This window comes from Fringilla coelebs, assembly GCF_963513975.1.
Source record: "Fringilla coelebs genome assembly, chromosome: 8".
Lineage (NCBI taxonomy): Eukaryota > Metazoa > Chordata > Aves > Passeriformes > Fringillidae > Fringilla > Fringilla coelebs.
This window is the reverse complement of record NC_140066.1, coordinates 28,862,138-28,888,586: the sequence shown is the minus strand read 5'-3', so window position 1 is coordinate 28,888,586 and position 26,449 is coordinate 28,862,138. Positions and strand designations below refer to the sequence as shown.

The following is a 26,449-nucleotide window of genomic DNA, read 5'->3' as shown; positions in this document are numbered from 1 at the left end:
TGGAACTGGCCTGAAGTTCTGCAGACAGGGGAATATTGTTCACAGAAATTTAAAAACAGGCTAGACCTCAAGCAAATAAACACTAATGAACTAAAAAGACATGAAAGAGCCTCTAGAGAAGTAACAAATACTGAAATGTTGGCTGGCCATGGCAAACCAGGAACATCCTTAATTCCAGAAAAGAGCTTAAGATGGAGCTATTTGGCAGAAGCAGCAGGGAGAACACTTTCACATGCACTGCTACAGCACTGTACAATTTACTGTACAAAGGGCAAGATGAAGCACTGGTGGAACATGGTATTTCCAATAAAATACTTCCACTAACTTTGGTTTACTCCAAGAGAGGAGGTGGCCTGTCCAACCCAAGTCACCCAATGCCAAATTGCTTTTCTAATCTACCTTTCCCCTGACACTGCAAACCTCCTCCTGAAAAGATGCCAGAGAGCACCTGCATTCTTCAAAGAGAAAGGGATTGGGATATATCTTGGTTGGTTTTTGTTTTACCAGATCGAGTGACAAACATGCAGATATACAAAAGAAATTTAAAAAAAAAGTCTTTATTGATGTCATACTCAACATTTTCATAAATCATCATTTATTTAATTCAAACAACTGTAAATTCGACTCATGAAAAAAATATATGTCTCACTATGTCACAGTATTTGTAAGAAAATAAACTTAACAATTTGCTAATTTGGTTTTATTTTCTCAGAAGATTGCAATGAGTATAGAGTAAATTAACTGGAAAAAGGGTAAACAAATAATTCTTCATCAATTTAACCAAATCATTAAACTTACTTTTTTTGAACTAGCTGCCAACTAAAGGAAATATAAAAAGTAGAAATATAAAGATCACCAACAAAACTCTAAAACACAAAATCATGACCGTACAGTAACTAAGAAGGCACTTCTGGTTTCTGATTCAAGTAACCATTTCCAGTTTTGGCAAAACTCCTCACAACTAGAAGCTAAATCTAAACATACATTTGTCATTGGAACATATAATTCTACCTTTTCAACATTAAATTTTAAAGTTTTAGAGCCTTGCCATTAACTTTTGAATCAACAAGCAGACATTTTTATTTCTGCAAGCAGAAGAACTGCGATACCACTGTTTCAGGTTGTTCTCAGTCAATTGTCATTTGCAAGGCAAAATATCTTTACAAAGGCACTTTAATATGGTTCCATCCAAGTAAAATTTGCCAGTCTTTTACAGAGATTTTAATTTTGATTGTTCTATTTGTTACATTTCTATACTGTTCAGACAAATAAAAATATGGATTTTTTATAAATTCATTTTATGCTATAATGACGACTAAGTAAACTGACTTCCAGATCGAGCATGGAGCAACCATTAGCCTTCATGAATAATGTTCATTAAAAGAAAATTAATATATTAGACTAAGAAACACCCTTTTAAATAGCTACAAACTGTTTTATTACTGGACATATCCATAATATGATTGTCTTTGGAAATTTCCAAGGAGATTATGGTTCCATGAGCCAGCAGTAAATGAGGAGTCTCAAGATTTTTTTGTTTTTATTCTTAATTTACAATCTGCTTTCTGGGAAAAAGCTTTATGGGTCAGGCAGCTGACTCATAACATCTTCAGTAGCCATAAATCATGACAGCCACCCTAAGAGAAACCAAGACACAATAATTAATGAAAGCTGCCAGGCTGGCCCACAGCTGCTTTAAAAGATTGCATATTCTCCATCCATCAGACACCCCATCCTATACAACATAAAAAACCCAGCGTTCCCACACTCCTGTCACTAAAAATGTGACACTGCTGTCCAGAACCACATCTCCACCCAAAGGCACAGCCTAACCTTTCAGCAGGGGCTGCACTCAAGTGCCCTGTCAGAAGTAGAGCTCCTTGGTGAGCATGGAGACCACGCAGGGGATCTGCTTCTTCTCGCTGAAGCGCGGATCGTCCGATTGCGACTCGAAGTTGGTGGCCACCACGTAGTTGACCCGAGTGAGGATCTGCATGATCTCAAGCTGCTTCCCGTGCTCATTCAGCACAGAGCACAGAGACTGCACAAACCAGGAGCCTCTTCCAGGATTCCTCCAGGAGTAATAACCTGACAGGAAAGACGAGGAAGAGAATGCAGGGAGTTATTTTTGCTCTTTTGTGCGAACGATTCTGGGCAAAGATTGACAATGCACACACTGAAAGTTGAACTCTTAACAGCTGTGTTACACATCCTGCTTCATTAAAGCTGAGAATAATGTATATTAACTCTCCAAACCTCACACTGCTTAAGTGCCATTCCACATTTTGACATTAGAGAATCTGCAAGAATTAAAATGACACAGGTTTCCTTTCTGATAATAAGGACTGTAACTATTCCTCCTCCTGCCTTCATCACACATTCAGCACACCAGGACACAGAAGGGCAGGATTCCCAGAACACAGTACTGCCTTTGCCACCTGTGTACTCCCTTTTCCTCTGCAGCCAGTGTAGGAGGAGTGGATACCCAATGTACACCGAGCCTTTGTGTTTTATCCATCGGTGCACAATGTATCATGGGGGGGGATTCCATCTCCAATCCAGTCAGTATGGATGGGGAGTTCTCAGGCTTCCCCTCCCATCCTGACCTTCTTTTCCTTACCTGGCACCGTGGAATAAGCAAACAGAAAATCTGCTTCTACTGGGATTTTGTATCTTGGGTTGGCATCTGTCTCCAGGGTGTCATTGGCAGGTCCAGAGTCAGTTTGTATACCTTCATCAAATTCAGAGCCTCTGCAGGCCTGAAAGCAGGGAATATAAATAGCATGTTTCCAGTAACCAGAAACAAGGTGTTATAACAATTAGTATTCATCAAAGTTTTTTATTGGATTCAGTTCAAGCAGCACTTTGAATATATTAAAAGCAGAGATGCAATTCTGGGGGATAACTAATTGTTCAGTGACAAAGTTACTAGCCTACCCTTTGAAAAATATACACCCTGTAAGCAGAGGGAGGCAAAGGTGTTGAGGCTGTGCAGCCCAGCTGTTTGTCAACAAGTGCCATATCAGCACTGGTTCATTCTAACCATGATTATTTTTACCAGTCTAGAGACATTTTCAGGACCCAATTATTACAAAATGCTGTGTGCAGTGTGACTTCTGGACAATTTATTTACAGTGGACTCTGCAGGTGGAGACTCTACAGTGTGGACAATGTGGTCCAGTGTTTGACCACCCATTACAAGTACATTGTGTTTTTAATACTTTTCCATTTATCTCCTTGATTCTTAATTTTCTCCTAATCATGGGTTTAGCTAAAGGGCACACTGGGACAATGGTCCTGGTGGGTAATTTTCAGCACTTGATCAGTAGCTCTGACTGACAGCTCTTGCAAAAGAACAAGTCTGACTGGCTTATATAAGATGGCTGATTGCCTTTATTAAGATAATAATCTTAAAGTCTATAAAGTAACCATTTCAAATGTGTAATTAGAAGAAACATCACTTTACTAGTATGGAGAGTCTAAAACAGTTTTCACTTTGAGGATGAGGATTAATTGATGGGATAGCCTAGGGAAAACCACACCTGCTGTAACTCTTATATGTAAATAATACTATGTATTATGTAAAAAAAAAAAAGATAATTCAGACCCATGATATGTCAGTTAATGCTGTTTGAAACAGCTGTCTTTAAAAGTTTAACTAATACAATTAATACATTAACTAATAATTGTATTAACTAGTACAATTGATTACATGCTAATTTAAAATGCAATATAAATTTTTAGGCTACTGAGGGAAAGCAAAGTGTTTCTTTAAGCAGTAATTTTTAGAGGCAGCCTTAATTCAAAGAGACCTGGACAGTATTATTCCTACTGAAAATCATGGACTATCCTTAGCTCTGCACAAAAGTGAGTTTATCTTTCTGCTTTGAAGTCCACATATTACCAAGAAAAAACCATGTAGAAAATTACAATGATAATATTCTTTACACCTGTGAATCTCATATATAAATTATCTTTTAAAAACAAACAATAATCTGACCCACAGACAACTTCTGTCAACACATTTTTTCACAAACCTCCAGCAACATTCAGTGAGTCAAGCTACAGGGTTTTTCTAGGGCAGACAACCAACAGAGCATGTTTTCCCTGCTGCAGCAGTAGGACACTGTATTTACCTTAGGGGTATTACCTGAATGAAAAACAGTTTGGGTTTGCCTATAAGGCTTTTGCACTTGTCTCCTCTGAACAGTGCAGTCAGACTCTTGATGGCCATGGGTCCATCTGTGCCATAGATGAGCCCCTCTTCCCCATGGCTGAGGAGGATGCAGGCAAAGCAGGCAGCATCACTGTGGTTCTCCTCAGCAGCTGCAAGGCAAACTCTTCTCAGTCAAAAAGAAGCCACGTTTTAAATGGAAATTATATTTAGCAAGCACATTTTTCTGAGGCTAAATACATACTGGGCTCCTACTGTCAGGTATGAGAAGGAGTGGATCACCTTTTACAATGTGGTGAGTGCCCTGAGTACATGGATGCATCCTTCACTTGATGCTGAGTTTAGCCCCCTGGAATCAACAGGCTGAACTCCTTATCTAACATGAAGGCTTTTCACCTAGTACACAGGACAAGTGCTTCACAAGAACACCGTGAATTTCTGAATTGATGCTGGGGGATGAGGTGGGGAATAAAGCCCATTCAGAAAAAAAATCCTTTCATACATAAAATGGTATGTGTGGGGCCTAAGCAATCTGCTCTACTTTAACCTGCTGTGAGCTGGAAGTAGAATCAGTGACTCCCAAAGGTATGTTCCCCCCCAAATTATTTTATTATTCTGAATCCCTACCTTTCTTCAGTAATTTTTCCATATCATCACGGCTTCGGTCATGGTGTATATCAACCTCAAAGCCCAAGTTTTTAAAGCTCTTAGCAAGATCTCCAGCATCTTTGTCGGTGCCATTGCGTGTGCCCATTCCTGCCAGAAAGCAAAGAACGTGGCTGACTGCACATTACACAACTCAAAGTGATTCACGTGTTCAAAGGCAAATGTTTAAGTTTATCATTGATAAAATTAAACAATGTCTCAGTGACATGTTTTTAAAACAATCCTCTGGCAGCATTGAGAACAAATGGTGAGATTTTAAAAATAAGGCCATGTTCAGTGTTAACACCTATCTTATACTGAAAAATGCTGGCGTGCCCCCAGCACTTGCAACACAGGAGCTCTAAGGATGATCCAGCTCCTTTTGGTTATGCAGTACAACACAAAGCACCCCACGGAAAACCTGTTGAACAGTGTCCCTATTATACCCAGTAAAAGGGACTGATACACAATCTTTGGGGAAAACAACTTACTGTGTTTGCCAAGTGTACAGGGAAAATCCTACAAACCCGCTTATAACACAAATATTTCTCTACCTTGAAACCACATGTGGTTTGGAAAGTTAAATGCAGGAGTGTGAACAGAGCACACCTACAGCTATTGGCTTTTGTAGCTCATAGCTGCAGCTCAGGGACAGAGAATTTATAACATGGGTTGCAGATGCCAAAGTTCAAATTTTAACAACATAGTTTTAAACTCTGGAACAAAGGTTTCGTTTGAAGTTGGTACAGCAAGGAGACATAGTGTTTGAGACATATACTGAAAAGATGTTGAAAAGAGCCACTGTAGCATAAGTGTTAGATAACAGGAAAAGTTTTAGGAACAACTATTTATCAAAAAAAGATAAAAAAACATTCATTACAATCCCATGTCCTAAAAATAGAATACTTACTGATCAAAGAATGTATAAAAATTCTATGGTCTGTAGTGAGTATCATCAAAGAAAGAACATTACCTGTTTTGTCTTCAAAATTTTTGTTGTTTATAATAATACATTTGCCAACTTTCTTGTAATCCATTTTATACTGGAATGTGGGTGTAACAATTCGGTATTGATTACTGAGAGAGGGCTTTTGCTGCTCTTCTTCTCCATTCTTCCTTTTTCTAGGCGAACCAAATGAAATTATTGTTAGTGACCAGTCACATGCACGGCCTATTTACCGCAATTCAAACCACTCATGCCCTGCCCAACGTTTCTCCTTCTCCAATATTTGTTTTCTTCATTTACATTTTGGATTGAGGCATAAAGATCTCGTGATTTCCTGAAGTGATTATCGTGTGCAGGTGGATTCCGATGAGGTGAAACAACCCTGGAGTGAACAGCAGCCAACAGCAGGACACAGATCCTGACCCAGAGATAAAACAAATGGCCCGCATGAAGTGAGGCTGGCAGCAACCTTTTGCAAACTGTTTTTGGACATATTTTACTTTTACTGTAAGTAATTAAGTAAAAACAGACACATTTCCCTCAGTAGCCATTCCAGGAACATGAAGATATGCAGTTTACCCAATCTGTGATTTGTCTACTGAATCACCATCATCCCCAAATTTTGTGCAGATTAAGACTAAGAAGTAGGTAGTTTCTACTGAAAAAGGTTATAGATGTGAATAAGTCATGTGTTAATTTGGTCTGCCAAACAGCAGTCTGAATCTGTGCAAAAACCCAAGCACATTCCAATGTAATCACTGATACCTAAACTTTGCCAAATAAAACCTAAGAAAAAACAAATCAAACTATTATAATAATGATGTTAATGGTTTATATTAATAAATCTTGTTTGGTTTTATGACTGTGTACTGATATTTTTGCCATGTACTGGAGTCTTACACTGGATTAGAGAGAGATGCCAAGGGATAGCACAGACATTACTCACAGGTTTAATGTAAATAAAGTAAGAATACCAAATCAGTTACAGCCAGCGTGCACACCTGATGTACAGGCATGAGGAACTCAGCAGTACTTGCTTTTACAGGTGGACTTTTTCATCCAAGCAGGTGGTTTCAGGGATGGTTAAGATTTCCTCAAGCAAAACTGAAGCCAGTAAGAGCCCATGAGTCGTCTGATTCAATCCCAGAATTATAAACAAGATTTGGGGCCCACATAAAAACAATGCTCAGGAAAGGGCAGAAGAAGTTATTGACACCTCTCTTATTTGCTCCAACATCCAGCTTCCAATAGTATTTAGTGCTGATATCTGAGAGGAAAACATAAACTACTTTCACAGCACAAAGAACTGTATAATACAGTTTGGTTATAACATTAAATTTTTCCTATAACCTCAATTAATTTAAGTACTTTCACTATTCTCATCCTGACATCTTCCTAAAGAAATAGTAATTTATTTGCTTCAATAATAACCTGTAGACATGAGATTGCCATGAATTGATTAAATGTTGTTTAGGTAATCTATTTTCTTACCTGCCTGATTTAACAATGGTTGTCTTTTAGCTTTAAGTGTCCTCTTTTTTATTACTAAAGGACAAGACCAATTGGAATCTATAATAAGCCTTCTTTAAATGATTCATCATGTATAAATGCTACTGCAATTCAATTTCAAAACAGCTTCTTCTTATCTTTGAGTGCCGTCACATTCTATTATAAAGGGCCAAATTAAAGAGCTGCACCTGGCAGGCTTCCATTCTACTCTTTTCACATGTGACCATCTTAACACCATGTCCTCTTTTAGACTTCCCTTAGAGACTGAAAAACAAGATATTGAACCGTATCTACTTGAGGATTATGTCTGGAAATACAGGGTTTTTTCTGACAAATTGCAACTATGGATATTATGCCTGCATGTGCTTCTTGAGGGCTCTGGAAGCAATAATTAAATATGCTTTGCCTCAAGAGAAAGTCTTAACCAATTCTTCACTAATTCTTTTAAAGAATCTGTCAGAGCTGTATGATGCTGATATTACATTTGACTTTCAAAGAGAGTTTGGATTTTTATTTTAACCTAAAATTCCTCCACAGTTCTTTGTGAAAGAGGGAAAAAGAAATTTCAGAACAACAAATAAACCACTCAGGTCGATGAAGAGGCATTTCCTCAGCCCACAGGTGCCAGTTTCTACAGATTTATCTGGCTTCAGTGATTTCCTGAAAAAGTCATTCAAACAACAGTGGCTGTACAGACAACAGGATATTTTCAAGGGGATTGTGCACACATTTCTGCTTATGTCCAACCCATGAACAACCCAGGCATGGACCCATTTAGCAGTAACACGTTTGCACTGTCTGCTCTTCTAGAAGGCTGGAAGTGACCTAATCCAGCCCAGAAATCAGGCAGCCCCACAAAAAGCCCCACTGAAAACGGCAGCAAGGGTGGCATGGCATGGCATGGCAATGCAGCCACGCAACTTCTCTGAAACCACCTCACTCCCAAGTTCAAGAGTTTGCACTCATTCATGCAGAAATACTCGTGAGTTTGAGGGGTGTAATTCCTGCTGCTGGAATTCCCAGGAGCAGCCAGAAGCTCGGTGCCAGTCGATGGCAGAGGGCACAGACAAGCCCTGGCAGCTCAATTCCCCATCCCCTTACACAGGACACTATGGTTTTACTCCAGTGATTCCCCCCAGGCTGAGCAGGTTAATGAGATACCCAAAAACCCACAGCATGGGCACGCCCATCACTTCCTTACTGGCAGACAATAAAATGTTCCAGAAATCTTCTGGCATCAGTCCAAAGTGAATAAATCAGGGAGCAAAGGCTGTGGGTTACACTGAGCCTTGAACTGCAGTCCAGACAAGGTTCTGGTTCCTGTGCCAACACAGCACAACATGGGAGCTGGACTGACACCACCATGTCCAACATTTCAGACTTAACAAGCTAAATCAGACCTTGTAATGATAACTAATAAAGTTATAAATAAGTAATAATCAGGCCTTCAGGGAAATCTCCTGTCAGTGATGGGCAAGACTTACGATTGAAAGCTTAAATCTTTTTTTCTGAACTTTGGACTAGACGCCAGCTAGTATAAATGTTTCCTGCTGTTCTTACTGAGCTTTCTAATGACTGTATTCTCCAAGAGGCTTTCCACAAATTAGTTATATGCTGTTATAAAATGTTTTAAACTATGAGCCCTCTGCTTTCTTTCTGCTTCTCTGACATCTAGTGTCTTTAATTTCCCTCTTTTGGGATTCAAACTTGCCTGGACTAAACAGAAAGTTGAATTTCAAGACTGTTTACTCCTTCTTCAGGTCCTAATTACAGCTGTGCCATTATTCCTCACACCATTAGTGGTCACTGATCCTTCCCGTATACAAAAATATTCTCCCCATTATTGCCATTCATATATTTCATGTTTTCTCCCTTTGGTCAAAAGTTCAGAAAAACTGAAACTCCACTCTGGCACTCTCACATAGCTTGCACATTTTCACCCTCACTGTGTCTCTAAATCCAGGCCTCAGCCTTGCCAACTGCATATTTGGGAATGTGATTTCAGCAAGTCTAGACTCAGTATCAACCCTGAGAAAATCATTATTATCAACTTCTCACTTTTCAAATATAAAACTAAAGTTATCTATTCTATTTATCATTTTGTTACTGAACTTTTAAATAGTAGTAAAGTGTTTAATCAGCATGAGTGGCTAAAATTCTGCCAAAGTCAATGGAGATACCTCCTTGCACAAGCAGTGGACATGATCATATAAAGGACTGCTACTCATCACAACAAACCTTCTTTTCTCTTATACTTGGAATAAATTATTGTTTCAATATGGGTCAAGATTTAAGCATAAAAATATGACCAAAAACATTTAACTATACCTGAAGATTATTTAGAAAAAATAAAGCACTGTCTCTTAGCAGCAGTGATTTTCTCTCCTTTGACTTCCTTTCTACTGGAACCTTCCTCAGTCCCTGTTACTGCCATATGTGTGTGACATACCAATATATTAAGAATCCATGTGCAGGACAAAAGCTTCCTTGAGCATTCTTTATTCTTTATTCATCTAACATTCATCAGCTCCTCTGCCTGGCTATTTAAGTGACCTTTTTCAGGGAGAGTTGTTCAAAATAAGCTCTAAAAATGGTATTACAGAGGGATATCTAGGTTTTTAAAAAAGCTACAGTCCCCTTCTCTCCCAGAAAAATTAGGGCCTTTTGTTGGAGTACTGAAAAATGTAAGCAGATAAAAAAAATTCTACAATTCTATACTATTTAATGTAAGGGAGCTGACATTCAGAGTTGGGTGGAAAAGGCCACACTGATTCCATTCACTTCTATTTGAAGTAAACCCACAAAAAGAGAGAACTGTGTCTTACTCTGCTCTATGCAGTCCAGTAAACTTTGCCTTTCCTTGATAAGGAATATCTCAAAACGTTGACAATTTTACTCTTGCTTCCTTCTTTTATACAACGTGCAATATAATTTTTCAATAACTGATAAAATGTTTCCAATAAAAAGAAAATTTGCCCTTGAAAACTTGGGTGTCTTTGCAAAACACATCACTTCAGGACACCTTCTGGAGTCCCAATGCTTTTTTGGCATTGATGAATAGTTTTATTCTAGTTTCTGTCACATTCTCAGCCCTTCTGTTGAGTCTGGGCAGGATTAGAGCAGTGGACACTACAAACATTCTCTCCACTGACACCCACCAGAACTTTCATACACTTAAGTGTTGTGGGATGCAAGGTGTCTTAAATTGCAATGCTTTTTAATCCATTACAAACCACTGAGATGTTTCCCTTAGGACTTTTGGCATCTGGGGACTCTAGACAGGCTTCATTTGAATAAATTTAGTTAGTTCAGTTACAGTACTGTGGAGTGCATGGGACAATGCACTAGTTCTGAGGCCTCTAAAGAAACTTACATAGCCTATATTGATGATTTATTTTTATGCAGTTTGTGTAGCTGTGTTGCCCTCTCTACCTAAAAACTCCCACTCTCCTTCCATTGTTGCATGCACAATAAAAATTATGTTTGTGACTACTGCTCATCACAAATGCTGTTTGCTCTCCTGGGGAAAATCCTGGACTGGACTTATTTATTGAAAAAGATAGTGGAAGGATAGACAGAAAACAATGAAAATGCAAATACAACTGTGTTTGAATTCACAAGGCATCACTAAGCTGTGTGCAGTAAAACTGAGTGTGCTGGAGATCAGTTTAGATTTATTCATTACAAAAAAACTGAACAGGAAACAGAATTTATAAATTAGCCAAAACAAGGTTCAATATTCTGTTCTATGTTTCTACCTTAGCCTCAATAATTAGTGATCTAAGGTGGGCTCCATAATTCATACTTTAGATGCTTTCTGATGATCATGCATTAGGATCTCCTGCTTCTACATAAACTTCTCTTCAATCTACTAGCTTTAATACTTTTATTCAGCTTTATTACCTTTATCCAATCTAATTTCACTGTATTTATACACCTCTAATTACGGTACACTCTCTCCACTTTGCATTTTTTTTTTAATCTTGAACCCTGTGGGCAATATCAAGCAAAAAACACTTGTTAAACCTGACTAGAGCTTTTTAGATCTTGAGTTCTCTAAGCCACACTCTTTGTTCTTTGTCAGATCTGTTTTGGTAGTGTCACACAGATTTAGAACTGCATGCAAACAACATATTACCCTGCTGCCTTTTTCCATTAATATTGCATCAGGTTGGCAGAACAGCAGCATTTCTGGACAAGAACAACGTGCCACTACTTGAATTGTCTTTCATAAAAATGAATATTCCTTTGCTGTTAAAAATCAGAAAGCATAAATTACATGGGATAAAGACTAAACCACAAGGTGTCATGGTTTGACCCGGAAGAGAGTTTTTTTTTTTGGAAAGTTATGGTCAAACCAATCAGTGGCCAGATGTGAAATTGGCATTTGGTGTGGCCACTGAGGATTTGGGTACGCCTCCGAGAACACACTCAGTGGGTTAAAAAGCAGAGGATTTAGGGAAGACCTTCCTCTTTGGAGTCCGGCCGGTGAGTTGCTCTGACCTCTCCCCTGCTCAGCGGCGTCTGGGCGGGGGAGGGGAGGCCATGCGGCCTGGGAAGGAAGGCCGGAGCCCCGGCAAGGTGCAGGGGTGGAGGAGTCCTGGGATGGTTTGGGCAGCCCCCCCTGGGAGAGAGAATGACAGAGACTGTGCAGGCTGAATTTGTTATCTTGTGCTGGGAGCACAGCCAGGAGGAGAAAGTGGGGGGGGGCGGCAGGTGCCCAGCTGCCAGCAGACCGGGCCGAGCTTTTAACCTTTTTGTGAATTTTTTGGAAGCTGTAAAAACACTGATCCTCCCCAGCTGAGGAGTGAGAGGGGAAAGAGGATGGGAAAGAAGAAGAAGTTTGACTAGGTGAAGGAATGCTTGAAGATGAGAGTGCCCTAGGTGGAGGAGATGATTGGAGTGGCTTTGGGCTGGACTTTTCTCTTACACAGCCACGGGCGAAACCAAGTTCTTCTGATAATACAGAGACTGCTCCTTGGGGGAGGCGTTGGCTAGAAGCCAGGAGTGACAAGGCCGCGAGGAGAAGCGGAGTAGAACAGAGACTGAGGGGGAGGGTGTGGTGGAGCCCTCTGCCTCCAGGGAAGGATCTCTGTTCCTGAGAGCCCCAGGCCCCAGGGGAAATAATATGGGGGGGACAGGTGTCCCAAATGGTGAGAGGCGGCCACCTCTTGGAACTGGGCAAAGCATTCTTAAAAGGACCTAAGGAGCAGTTTGGATCCATGGACAGTGGTGAGAGCGCTGGACATGGAAGGAAGATGGTCACCGCTACAGATTTTCTTCGGGCGGCTGCAGCGTGTGACATGGAAGCACTGGGGACTCTGCAGTGCTTTCCTGGGGAGGCCCATGGTGTGAGAGGAAGACTCCTCTCTCCTGATGAACTGGGGAGAGTGTGTGTGAAGGAGGGTATTGGACTGAGAATTGATGTGTTAGAGGGGATTTGTTTGTTGGAGAGGTGGGGGGAGGAGAAGTGTTTTTGAAGATGTTTCCATTGTGGATTGTTGTGTGTAGTTTTTCCCTTTTTTCCCCTTTTGTGTCTATGTAGATTAATAAAATGTTGGTTTTTTTCCCTCCATTCCCAAGTTGGAGCCTGTTTTGTTCTGTTCCTGGGTCACATCTCACGGTAACCATTTTGGATATCCACCTTTCATGGGGGCGCTGGCACTGTGCCAGGGTCAACCCATGACATTATTGACAAGCTCGGCCAGAGCTCCCTGGTGGTCTAGTGGTTAGGATTCGGCGCTCTCACCGCCGCGGCCCGGGTTCGATTCCCGGTCAGGGAACCAATAATGTCATGGGTTGACCCTGGCACAGTGCCAGCGCCCCCATGAAAGGTGGATATCCAAAATGGTTACCGTGAGATGTGACCCAGGAACAGAACAAAACAGGCTCCAACTTGGGAATGGAGGGAAAAAAACCAACATTTTATTAATCTACATAGACACAAAAGGGGAAAAAAGGGAAAAACTACACACAACAATCCACAATGGAAACATCTTCAAAAACACTTCTCCTCCCCCCACCTCTCCAACAAACAAATCCCCTCTAACACATCAATTCTCAGTCCAATACCCTCCTTCACACACACTCTCCCCAGTTCATCAGGAGAGAGGAGTCTTCCTCTCACACCATGGGCCTCCCCAGGAAAGCACTGCAGAGTCCCCAGTGCTTCCATGTCACACGCTGCAGCCGCCCGAAGAAAATCTGTAGCGGTGACCATCTTCCTTCCATGTCCAGCGCTCTCACCACTGTCCATGGATCCAAACTGCTCCTTAGGTCCTTTTAAGAATGCTTTGCCCAGTTCCAAGAGGTGGCCACCTCTCACCATTTGGGACACCTGTCCCCCCCATATTATTTCCCCTGGGGCCTGGGGCTCTCAGGAACAGAGATCCTTCCCTGGAGGCAGAGGGCTCCACCACACCCTCCCCCTCAGTCTCTGTTCTCTCCGCTTCTCTTCGCGGCCTTGTCACTCCTGGCTTCTAGCCAACCGCCTCCCCCAAGGAGCAGTCTCTGTATTATCAGAAGAACTTGGTTTCGCCCGTGGCTGTGTAAGAGAAAAGTCCAGCCCAAAGCCACTCCAATCATCTCCTCCACCTAGGGCACTCTCATCTTCAAGCATTCCTTCACCTAGTCAAACTTCTTCTTCTTTCCCATCCTCTTTCCCCTCTCACTCCTCAGCTGGGGAGGATCAGTGTTTTTACAGCTTCCAAAAAATTCACAAAAAGGTTAAAAGCTCGGCCCGGTCTGCTGGCAGCTGGGCACCTGCCGCCCCCCCCCACTTTCTCCTCCTGGCTGTGCTCCCAGCACAAGATAACAAATTCAGCCTGCACAGTCTCTGTCATTCTCTCTCCCAGGGGGGGCTGCCCAAACCATCCCAGGACTCCTCCACCCCTGCACCTTGCCGGGGCTCCGGCCTTCCTTCCCAGGCCGCATGGCCTCCCCTCCCCCGCCCAGACGCCGCTGAGCAGGGGAGAGGTCAGAGCAACTCACCGGCCGGACTCCAAAGAGGAAGGTCTTCCCTAAATCCTCTGCTTTTTAACCCACTGAGTGTGTTCTCGGAGGCGTACCCAAATCCTCAGTGGCCACACCAAATGCCAATTTCACATCTGGCCACTGATTGGTTTGACCATAACTTTCCAAAAAAAAAAACTCTCTTCCGGGTCAAACCATGACACAAGGTCTAGAGCAAATACTAAAAGTGTATTACAGGGCATTTGAAAGTGCATACTCAGGCTTGCAAATTATGTGCCATGAGAGAAACTGAAAGACAAAGCTTAATAACTGAAACAGAAGTCTCCTGAGGGAAAAGGGGCAATACTAAGGGTATAGGAGGAAGTTCAAGTAAGCATTGCATACTTTCAATTTCCCTATTAGCAAACATTATCAAAGGACTGCTGACTTTGATAGATGAGCACCAACAAAATCACCAGTCTTTAGAAGGTTATTTTAAAACATATTCCAGATAGATGTCAAAAGAAAATTGAAAAAAAATTTCAAATATTAAAGTCAGGATATTTTCCACACAACAGAAAGTCTTCATTTAGCAGAGAGAAAAAATGATCCTACAGAAGTTTCCCAAAAAGCATTTAAACATTATTTCACCTACATTGCTTACCATGGCACACAGATGTCTTACACAAAAGGCATGAAAACTGACAGCTGCAATTCAGAACAGCAAACATAAACAACACAATACCACACACAAAAAACTGTGTTCCTAGATTTCTGTTCCCTGTCAGGATCTTGTTTCATCTGTTAAAGAAAATAAAAATTTCAGTGAAACATGCTAAACTGAAAATACTGGAGTCTGAAGTTCATATTTATTGATGCTATATGAAGTCTGTGCTGCCCTTGCCTATTTATATATTGCCTTGCTGAAATGCCTGAACTTTGAAAGTTGGGAATGGGTGGAATAAAGGGGAATGGCCAGTGTGGCTCCTGGAACACCATAAGCCCACTCCACGTTCCTCCTGGGAGCAGCAGGATTGCTTAGACAATAAAATAAAGACTGCAAATGCTCTCAAGAACAGGGCCATGGGAATTAATCAGCTTTCAGTATCTTTTTGAACTTCCCATTAGTTCATGACCTCTTAAGGGCATCTTTGGAATCAGACTGTCAGCTGAACAGACAAAGCCAGTCTGAAAGGCAACAGAGGCAAAGCCTTTTCTCTGAATGAACCTCAAGTCAGGAACCTGCTAGGACAGTACCCCTTGTTCATCTGGAAACTTGTGTCACAGGCCCTTCAAATAATGGTAAACACAGTAATTTTGAACAGAAAATATTGCTGTAGCAGTATCAAAAGAAAGGAGTTAGGTAAACAATGTGATAATCTCCTTGAACTTATCAAGATAATACTAGAGCTGGGAAGGACCCAAGCTATCATTAAAAAAATTCTTTCCAAGATTGGACTGAGCTCATTCATCCAAAACCAAAAAAAAGTCATACTAAAAAAGTACTTTTGTTCTTGATATGACACATGAAAGAGTACTGTAACAGATTTCACAGAAAATTTGCAAAATAAACTGCTTCAATTTACTTAAATCCTGGCATTTCCCTAAATTTCTTAATGCCACATTGGAGAGGTCAACACAGAATAAAATATACTTATTAAGACCATAAGCTAGCTCTGCTTTGCCCAATTAACTTGATGAAAGGAATTAAACAAACCAAAATGAGTCGTGTTTCCACTGTTGAATAACTTTGGGAAAGTAACTCCATATTTCTTGGTCTCAGCTCTTCCATCACAAAATGAAGTCTACACAAACATATTTCACAAAGCAATTGCAGATCATGTGGCTGCAGGGAGGGGTTGGGTAGCACAAAACCTGATGTCCCATGTCCCAGCCAGCTGAGCCAATCTCAGGGGCAATCCTGGACCCTGTGCTCTGGGATGCCCCTGCTCCAGCAGGGAGCTTGGACCAGATGAGCCACTGGGGTCCCTTCCAACCTGACCCACTCTGGGATTCTGTCCAGCAATCATTTTAAACTAGACTACTTCTAAAATTTGTATTTTGTCCATCTGTGCAATGTGTGTGGGTTAGCTTACTGACAGGTGAAAATGCATGAAACAAACCATCCTTACTGTAAAGTCATTGTTTACATTCTTATTGTAAACGTCCACTATGAAGGTTTACAGTGGATCTCAGTCCAGAAAAACATTCCTAGCTTTGATTATTGCACATTAGTTTCCTTGAAGAGAGAACAATGCTAGTGCCTGTATGACTATTTAACGGCAATTGAAACACTGAATACATCTTCAATACCTCATTATAAGACATTTTTCAGACCCTAAGCTACTCTTGTAGCTTTTTTGTCCCACTTTAGTTTCAGATTCATCTCCAATTAGGAGAGAGAATCTTCTCTAAAAATCTGGAAAACTGAGAAACTCAGTCCAAGACAACTCACAAAAAAAAATGCAAGAGTTGAGCTGTTTGAAAGAACAAGCCTCAGACTACAACTTCTGGTATACTTTGGAAATGTCTTTTGAAGTTCTGATAGTTAATTTAAATATGCCTTCCTGTCTTTTTCAGTATGTGTTAGTGATGGCCTTAACTAATTCAAATCAAAACCACAACTGCAATTTAAATTATTATATACAAATGAAATAGAACAAGTGCATTGGGACTAAGCCAGCTGCACTTTGGACAAGAAGGTTCAACAAATATCTAATATTGTTCACATTTCACAACAGTTAAAAAAAGGACAAAACTAAAAGGAAAGAAACAGGTAGCAGTGTCCTAGTTTTGTGCACTTAATATTTTAGGGATCACTTACAACCCACATGACAATTTTGTGGTGTGGTGCCTGCAAAACAGAGTTCTAAACTCTCAATCATCACTTTGTAATTGACATTCAGCTTCCCAATTAGCTGCATGATATCTGCCATGCAGGCCTCACAATATTGTATGCAGCATAATAGCCAAAAAACATTCAACAGGTGAATTTTTACAAATAAAGAATTTTGCTTGCTGAAAGGCTTTCTGCTCATTTCTAGAAAAGCTGCACATCCATACCTTCCATGGGTGTTCTGGAAACTGAAATCTTGCATGATCATACCCTAGGCAGCACAATATAGATAGGCAACTGACAGTTATATGAAAAAAAAGATGAAGGCTCTTTTACCTTTCATAGGTACTAAGAGAAATTAACAGGTACATATGGATTGCTTGGAAAATGACTCAAAATAAAGGAAACCCTCCAAACACTAATGCTCAGAGAACGCTCTGGCAAGGATTAGCAATTGCAAAATGCCAGTGGAGCTAGGATTAGCTAAACTGGACTGTTTTAGGGTATAAACTCATGATTTTTCCAAACAGGTGCCAGAGAAGGAAGGAGGCGAACAACATTCTACAGTACCTTGGCTCATCATCAAATGGTACTCCACACTGCATCTGAAAACAGCTTCAGCCTGTCCCCAGGAGCAAGTCTGGTGTTGTCTGGCAGTGCTAGGAGCCCACCATGCTCGGGCAGCATTGCAGAGAGAGCAGGATGCTCTGTGATGCTCTGTGTGCTCTGCGAGCTCAGGGCCAGCATTCGCCTGTGTCAGCGCTGGGTCACGCTGGACTGTTCTGCTCTGTGGGGCCATTCACAGCCCCCGAGCCATCACCCTGCCAGCTGAGGTCATGCAGCCCCAGCCACCTCTGCTGACAGGCAGAAAACGCCCTCCCATCACTCATTCCATCTCTGCTCCTGGGTAAGAGTACAGGAAAATAGGTTTTGAGGAGGTGGGACAGCAGACTTCACTTTGTGATCCGTCCCTCCTGTCAAAACCCGATCCACCATTGCTACAATATTTACACAATGAATGTTTCTACACAGTAATGCAAATTAACATGCATACTTCACAAAGCCTCTCTAACTAATACAACTCCTTCCTACATATTTACCCTCAAACAGGGTTTATTAAAAATTTGGCTTAAATTTGTTTGGATTGCTCTGAAAGCTTAAATGTCACACTACAAAATAGCTGTCCTCCAAATTCTGTGTGATGCAGCCCAGAGTTTGTTGTAATGAAGGAAATAAATTACTACACTAATTACAAAAAGTAATTAGGATACTTGACTGTGATTACTTCAGATACAGTTCCTGGATAACCCAGTGTTTGCTGTACTTCACATTAAAAAGGCTCTAAGGAGACTGGAAACAAATATTGACTGTGAATCAATGAGTTCTGGTAATATAGACTAAATACTATGTCAAGATACTTGGGCTTTTCCTATGAGGTAAATGCAGAAAGCATCCAAGGGAAAGTACAAGCACTGGCCACAGTTTCTACCCATTGTTAAATACTCCTGCAGCGTTCTCCAGAAGCTGAGTTCCAGATCTAACAAAAATTGCTTTAACAAAACAACAACAACAAAACCCCCAAAACACAGACACACACACATACACACCAAAAAAACCCACACCAAACACCCCAAACAAACAAACAAAACAAAATAAAACCAAAACCAACTCTGATTTAAAAAGGAGTAATAAAAATGAAACATCCCTGCTGTGTTTGTTACAATTTCTTAATTGTCTTTGTAGGAAGTTTTCCAGACTATAAATTACTTCTGAAATTTCATGTTTTGTGCTCTCAGGTGAACATAAACAATTGATATTTACCTTGTGCTAGGCAGAAAAAGCAAACTCCAAACAAAATTAAAATTGTATTGTGATAGATTTTGGAGCTGTGACAGTAAAAGGAAAGATCATCACCCATTTACAGGACAAACTCAGGCCCTCAGTGACTTCCTTGGAGACATTAAGGAAACATGAGGCTGAAACAGGACGTCAGCTCAGACATCTGAGCTGCAGCCCAGAACATAACTTCAGATAATGATTCAACAGCTGTTAGTTACTTTAAAGTAGCTTGCTATTTTTAGTCTATCTAAGGATAAAAGAGATACTTTTTTTAGCAATATTTATTTTGAAAGGTCTATTCTATTCAGACACTGAAAAATGTGTAACAGAATGGACAATTCTGGAGAACATATGTATCTGCATCAGTGTGAAGCTGTTCTCCATAAAAGCCCTACCTGAAAAGCATCTTTCTTTACAAATCAGTATAAAAATAAGCTGTTGGTAATCCCCATACAGGCACTTATGGGCTGGACTTGATGATCCTTGTGGGTCCCTTCCAATTCCGAATGAACGTGATACTGTGAAAAGTAGATGGAAAATAGATCCCCAAAAGAGAGAGGAACAACAAAAAGGCTTAGCTGAAACAAAGACAACTTTCCACACCTGTTACAACTCCAGACCTAAGGTTCAGCTGAGGATGAATCTCAAAAATGAGCATTTATTCTTTGAAGAACAAGGTTATTTAGGTTGAGAAATATGGCTGTAGTGAGACAAGGGTCAGGAAGTTAAAACAGACAACCTTTGGTAACATCTTTGCTTCCTCACTTTGATGTCCTACAACCCAAATAAACACTGTACACGTGAAAAGAAAAGGTATATATCCATGAATCTTTTTCATCTAAATACTAATTTACAAACCTGGTAGATATCTTAACAATATAACTATCACAACCACTGAACTATGGAAGGTGGCATTTCCAGGAAATTTCCAAACTGCTCAAAAGTCTCAAACTTTAAAGTGGCATGACTTGACAGAAATAAGTACCTTACAGATATTTTGGATTTGCAGTGTTAAATGGCTAAAATATTCTTGGTGACTACATGCCCCACAAAACCTCTGAAATTTCTTAGTGGGGTTTATTTACAATCCATTTAATGTGTCTGCATTGAGGGCACTATAGAATCAAACACTTCCATTTGTAACTAAGTGTTTGTAAAGAATAGATACTTAAATTGTTTTCTGTTTCCAGATGAGAAGGGGAATATTGACTACAAATGAGACAGTAGGGCTGGAGCAGATAAAAGTAACCAGATGACAAATGGCTCTATACAATTAAATTAGGATAAAACTGGTGCCTAGAAACTACTAATAACAAAACTCTTCTGCACTGTTCCTTCACTGAAGCCCACAAGCAGTCAGGATTTTTGACAGTGCAAATGCAAGTCTACCAAGCCTTGGGAATTTCTGGATGCAGCTTTAAAAAAAACAAAACTTTACTTAGGATTAAGAGAAATCTTAGCTCTATTTAACACAGTGCAATTTTATTCCATTTCATGTTACATTAACTTTCCTGGATGCTAAAATGCATTTGCTGCCATCAATCTCCCTAATGGAGGTCCCCAGTAAAACACAAAAGATACCAAATTAAGATATTAAATCATTCTGTGGAGAAGCAAGACTATAGTTAAATCCTTGAAAGTGTCAAAGGAGCATAGTAAAAACCCCCAAACTTGTATGGGAAAAATATTAGTTAGCTAAAAAAATAAAATACACATTTGAAATCCTTAGCTGAATCTTTATTTAAACATGTTTTAAACTTTTTTTGATCCACAGCCTTGCCAGAATGTGCAAGGCTGTGCACCAAAAATGTGCCTGTGCACCATTTGCTTTCTGGAACCAAACTTGCTGCTCAACTGCAGCACAGCTGAGTTTTTGCTCTTTTCACAGTACACAAAATTAATCCCTTCCTGCCATCTAGTGGCTAAATAAAAACCCGGCTGGCACATTTAATCCAAAACTTCTTCCAACTCTTTTCCCCACTGGACAGTTTTTCTCACCAACATTTGCTAAGTATTAGCACTCTTCCAGAAAAAAGGAAATATGTAGAAGATAATTCCACTAAATTGCTGAGATTCCAGAAGAATCTGCCTATCCTGGCTTGTTCTGAGCCCCGTGGCCTCCTTGGTACAGCAGCCCCACAGACTTCTCAGGGAGAAATATCTGTAGTAAGATTTTTAATTTACTTCAGGTTACTGCTGCGACAGGGCAGATCTCCAGTCACAGCCAGAGGGAGGCAAATTGGAGCTGGGAAGGTACTGGAAACAGCTGGTCTTCCTGCACAGCTCTGAATTTGGCTTCTCATTGCTCTGTTCTCTCAAATTAAAATTAATGTGCTTATGCAGCATCACAAGTTCCTTGTTTTCCTATTGAACTTATGTTAAGCAATAGTACATGAAATGCAGTGAGGAATTTCACTGAGGGTGCTGCACAACTGGTGAAGACTGGGTGGATAAAGCAAATAAAAAGGGACAATAAAATTGTAGCACTCTGAAGCTTTCTGGACACCTTATTTAAGATGGATTTCTTCATGCTGCCAAAATGAAGCTTTGGTAATCAAGACAGAGAGCCCCACTGGTGCAAGTACAAGTACATCTAGCCTGGTGTCTGGCACTGACTAGGAATGAAGAAAGCAAACAAAAGAAATTGGATAGGAAGTATATTCTCACAGAGATGTGACTTAGGAACACCTTCACCAAAGATGTTAACATCTGGAATTTTCTTCCACACCTACATCTAATCTCTTCTGAATTCACCTAAAATCTTGACATCTGCATATCCCCTGGCTACAGGGACATCCTGCACTAGGTTAAAATTGCATCTTAACACTTGTTCTAAACCTACTGCATGAACTTTTTATTGCATGTCTCCAAAATTCCCTGCGAGGTACAAAGAGTGATCCTTCACTTTCTCCTTTATCACAATCACAGTTTAGATCAGATCCCATTTTCCTTTATCCTCCCACATTCCTCCCCTATCTTCCTTCAGAACAAAGACTTTTAGTTTCTATAGGACAAACACAAATACCTTAAATGCAAAGCACCTCATTCCTCTTTAAGAAATCACCACTTTCTTCAAGAAACTCTACTGGATTTCTCAAAAGTATTTTTTCCTACAATATCTAAGTTGAATTCTCTCAAGTACCTCATACTTAATCTTGTATTTTTTTTACTTCTAAAGAAAAAAGCTGCAAATTGCATCTTCAAGGAGCTCCCAAAAGATGAATGCCTCAAACTGATGAATAGCCAAATTATTTGAAAAATTTCTTATTGAAAAAGTCATAGAAATGCTGATTATTGCCTTTTCTTTGGCAATTATTAACTTTGAGTTGCATAATTTAGTAAGTGTATTAGCATATCACCTCTTATAAAAAGGACCAAATCAACTATCAAAAAACACATTTTATAAAGTTGAAAAGAAACCTTTGAAAAAATATTTGACAAGATTTAGAAACAAATGTTACATTTGTCTATTTGTTAAAATTAATAATACACATACACATCGTGAAACATATTTGAGGAATGATAAAATGAGACAAAGTACAGTGATTTGCTTAACAGCACATCAAAAGTCTTCTAAGACTAAAGCATCTTCACTTCTCTCACAAATTTGTTACCCCTATTAAACTCATAGAATAAACAGCAAAAATAACATGTACTCTCCGAATTACACCGCTCACTTCAATGTAAATTTCCAATAGTAAAAAAAATCAAAACCTCTCTGTAAATGCATTTGACTTTGCATCAAGTATCTCTTGCAAAATCTCACTAAATCCAATGTGAAGTAGCCATTTGCTGACATTCAACAGTATTTCTAAACTTTGCATGTTCATTTTTCATCTTTTGCGTTTCCAATCACATTTATTCAGTGTTTTCAGGAGTACAGACGAGCAGTAAATAGTTCTTGCTTCCCACTGGTTTAATGAAAGCAAGCTTATGCTTCAGTGAGACTGCTATGCTTTAAAATGAAAGGCTTTTAATGTGTTCTGTGAGGGGTTACATCTCTAGACTTGGTGAGGCTTCTTTGTGCTACAACCTAGATGGCACATCCAGGCTTTAAAGTAACTTAGACAGTCAGCAGGGGATTCCAGTGATGCTGGAGATTAGCTGAGCTGAGTGCAGTAAAATAGATAATTAATGGCACATTCAATTCCCAGCTCCACCAAAGGTCAGTGTTTAAGATGTGGGACTGTAATTGATGCTAAATGAACTTGGTGGTCTCTTAGCTGCCAAATAAAACTTATGGGAGATATTATAGGTTTCCCTATAGAGGATATTACAAAGAAATGCTTTAAGGTACAGACAAGATACATTACATTCATACAACATAAACCATCTTTCCATCCAGACCATAAACAACATTGTGGACATGGCAAACTGAACACCAAATCAAGCCCTTTCATGGTTTTTGGTTAAAAGGGTAGCGTGGCAGCTGATACAACAACAAAACCAGGAGTGTAAGTAGGAACTTACCCTCTAAAAAGTGATAACCTGCTGCTTCTATCTGGCCTTGCATCAACTACATCACAGCCATTTTCATCATCTCCCTCTCCAGCAGGGAGATCACCACGCTGATCCTCTGACATCTACAAATCAAAGTACAAGAACGTAAGCGTCCCTCAGTGAGCACTGACATTTCAGAAATATTTCTGTGAACCAGATTATTTATGGTCTGGTTTATAGAAGATTCATTGAGGGTTTTAGTCAGTTTTATTGTACAATACTTCCTGAAGAGAGTGGCTACAGATTTCCGGTCCTGAATTGCTGTGGCATTGCACATGTTCAGCCATCTCTATTTTCTTGTGCCAGTTACCAAAAGGAACTCATCTAACATCACTCTCAAAAATGCAGATCACAGCAAAATAAAAAATAATTATATAGTGAAAGATCACAGAATCAGAACACAATCATAAAATAGAATCAGAATAATCTGAGTTGTAAAGGACACCCTGGGATCATCCAAGTCCAACACTTGGTTAACTCCAAGTACCCTGCCATGTGCCCAAGTGAGCTGTCCTCATCACACAAGTAATTCCCAGATAGTTTCCCATGGTCTGGAAAGAAGCATGTTGGGATGAAAGCAAGGGCTGCTGTGTTCTCATTCCATATACATACATGCGTGTAAGTGAAAGAGTCCCGTGCGTTTCCTATGGGTGGCTTTAATTTCATCATTAAGCAGTAGGGAAACCACAGCAGAACGCTCCGCGCCAGCTCGGCAAGAGAAGCGCGGGGCACACGCAGGACCTCAGCTCAGGGGGGATGCTCTGAAACACCTGGTCTGTGCCTCCGGACTTTCATCAGAAAATTAGCAGTGATTCCTGCCCCTTTCCCATAGTTAGGCAGATGAAATTTGCTTTTATCACCCATTTACTGAGAAGAGCACACGCTCCTATCGAACACCACCCCGGACGCTTGGCAGCAGCAGCGGCAGCTCAGAGCCCACCAGCGGCACCACGGCTGTGCCACCCGGCCAGGGAGCGGGGCAGAGTTCTGGGAGCTCTCCGAGAGTAAGAGCAGCTCCCCGAGCCGGGTCTAGCCTGGGCTTTGGCAAGCACACCCATACACCCACACCCATACACCCACACCCATACACCCACACAAAGAGCGAGGGGAGCGCGCAGGCCGCGGGCCGGGGAGCGGCGCGGGGGCCTCCCGGGCAGCGGAACGCAGCGAGGAGCGGGCAGCGAGCGGGGAAAGCAGGGCAAGGCCGGGCAGCGGGCCCGGGGCCGACAGGGGCAGGAGAAGGGCCGGGAAGGGCCCGGGGCTTGCCTTGGTGCTGGGTCCGGCGGCGCGGGAGCGAAAGCGAAACTTAAAGCAACACTTAAAGCGAAGGAGCAGGCGGCGCTCCCGGGGCGGCGCCGGGGCGGGGCGTGTCCCCATCCCCATCCCCATCCCTGACCCTTGCTCCCGTCCCCATCCCTGACCCTTTTCCCGTCCCCATCTCTGACCCTTGTCCCCATCCCCATCCCCATCCCCGTCCCCGTCCCTGTCCCTGTCCCTGTCCCTGTCCCTGTCCCTGTCCCTGTCCCGTTCATCTCCCCCGGCAGAGGGTCTCGGCCGCAGCCCCGGGCCCTCCTCGCTCCCCAGGCAATGACGGCCGCATCACAGCGAAACCGAAATTACCACTTTTTAATAGCTGTGCTCTGGCACACCCCCGCCAAAGAAGAGTCGAAAGTTTCATGGTGACACGAGGTTGTCTAGATCTAAGGAAATTTTCCCCCTTATATAAACTTCAGTGGCATTTCCTTATCCTCCCAATTATTGTGCGTGTTGCATCTCTGCTAATTACGGTGTCCCACTGTGCAGCCCTAGCATCAGGCCCAGCGGTCCAGTACGTGGACTGAAGATTGGCACAGTCTTGCTAATTACGCCTGGATGCAGGCTCCAATCCTGCAAAATCATACACCTACCCAGCGGTGCGTGGTGTTTAACATTCACTACCTGAAGAGATTTACATCAAAGAGACATTTTTCAGTGTAACTGCCTCCTAATTGGCACAAAACACAGGCATGGTAACAAACAGGCTTTTGCTCCCTGGCAGGTCAGTGCCTCCATGTGATGCAGGAGCTCTTGCCGTGTGCCTGCACGCTGCTGCTGGGACTGCTCCCTGCTCCCTGCTCCCTGGGATTATGCCTGTGGCTCCTGGCTGGATGTGTAGCCAAAGTTTTCTCCTGAAAATCAAACTCGCAGAATCCCATGGTTCCTCTCATGCCATCTGTTAGCTGCTTCTTTCCGAGAGAACAGCGTCACTTCCAAATCCATAACGGATCACCAGGGACAGCAGGGACACTGGAAATGTATAGATCATTGTGTAGAGATCAAATGTATAGATTGGAGAGGAGAGGAGAGGAGAGGAGAGGAGAGGAGAGGAGAGGAGAGGAGAGGAGAGGGACCCTGTAATCACCAGCGGTGACTGCCGGTGGCACCTCAAATTCAGAACATCCGAATATGCTTTTCTGATGATATGTATGGGCGTTACCCAGAAAATACAGAAACTGTTTGCTTCTATGTCTTCATGAAGATGAAGAAAGATGAAAATGTTTATCCATTGCCATCTGGTCACCACAGCCAAAGTCACAGACCTAGAAATGGCTTTTTTCTAAACATCATTGTATTGCTATCAAAAAAGTGGTCTGATAATGCTTGCCAATTTTCAAAAGTTTATTATTATTAGAATTGGCTGTGGGGAATTTCTCAAAATCAAACTCAAACTGTTTTCTTTCTATTTCTTTTTTCTTTGTCTATTTTCTATTTTCTTTTAATTTCCATATTTCTATTTTCTTTTCACGTTGGCTGCTGGCCTTCACAAAAAGAAATTTTGATTCCTCAGTGTGCTGCAATACCTTTCTTAAATACATCTTAATTTTAATGCAGTACAAGGTGCTAGTCTTCTTTTTCAGAAAATCTTGCCTGTTTTCAGTGTGGAGTAAGGAGAAAATTGGAAATATAATAGTAAAAGAGGGAAGTATCTTGCTTCAGGGCATGGAGTGATTGCCACCTAGGAAAGGGTCAGGAAGGAGAAAAATTCTCATGTACAATATGGCACAGCTGG

General features: G+C 41.2%; 1 protein-coding gene across 1 annotated transcript; it reads right to left on the bottom strand.

Moving 5' to 3' along the window:
* Positions 1–650: 650 nt before the first annotated feature.
* CASP7 (caspase 7) lies at positions 651–23,483 on the bottom strand (the record flags this gene model as incomplete). Its single annotated transcript, XM_084210257.1, has 7 exons — positions 651–1,637; positions 1,834–2,088; positions 2,621–2,759; positions 4,151–4,326; positions 4,802–4,930; positions 5,793–5,941; positions 23,371–23,483. 6 exons carry the CDS (start codon positions 23,481–23,483, stop codon positions 1,865–1,867), a joined length of 930 nt encoding a protein of 309 aa, XP_084066383.1. The 3' UTR covers positions 651–1,637; positions 1,834–1,864.
* Between the last annotated feature and the right edge of the window lie 2,966 nt (positions 23,484–26,449).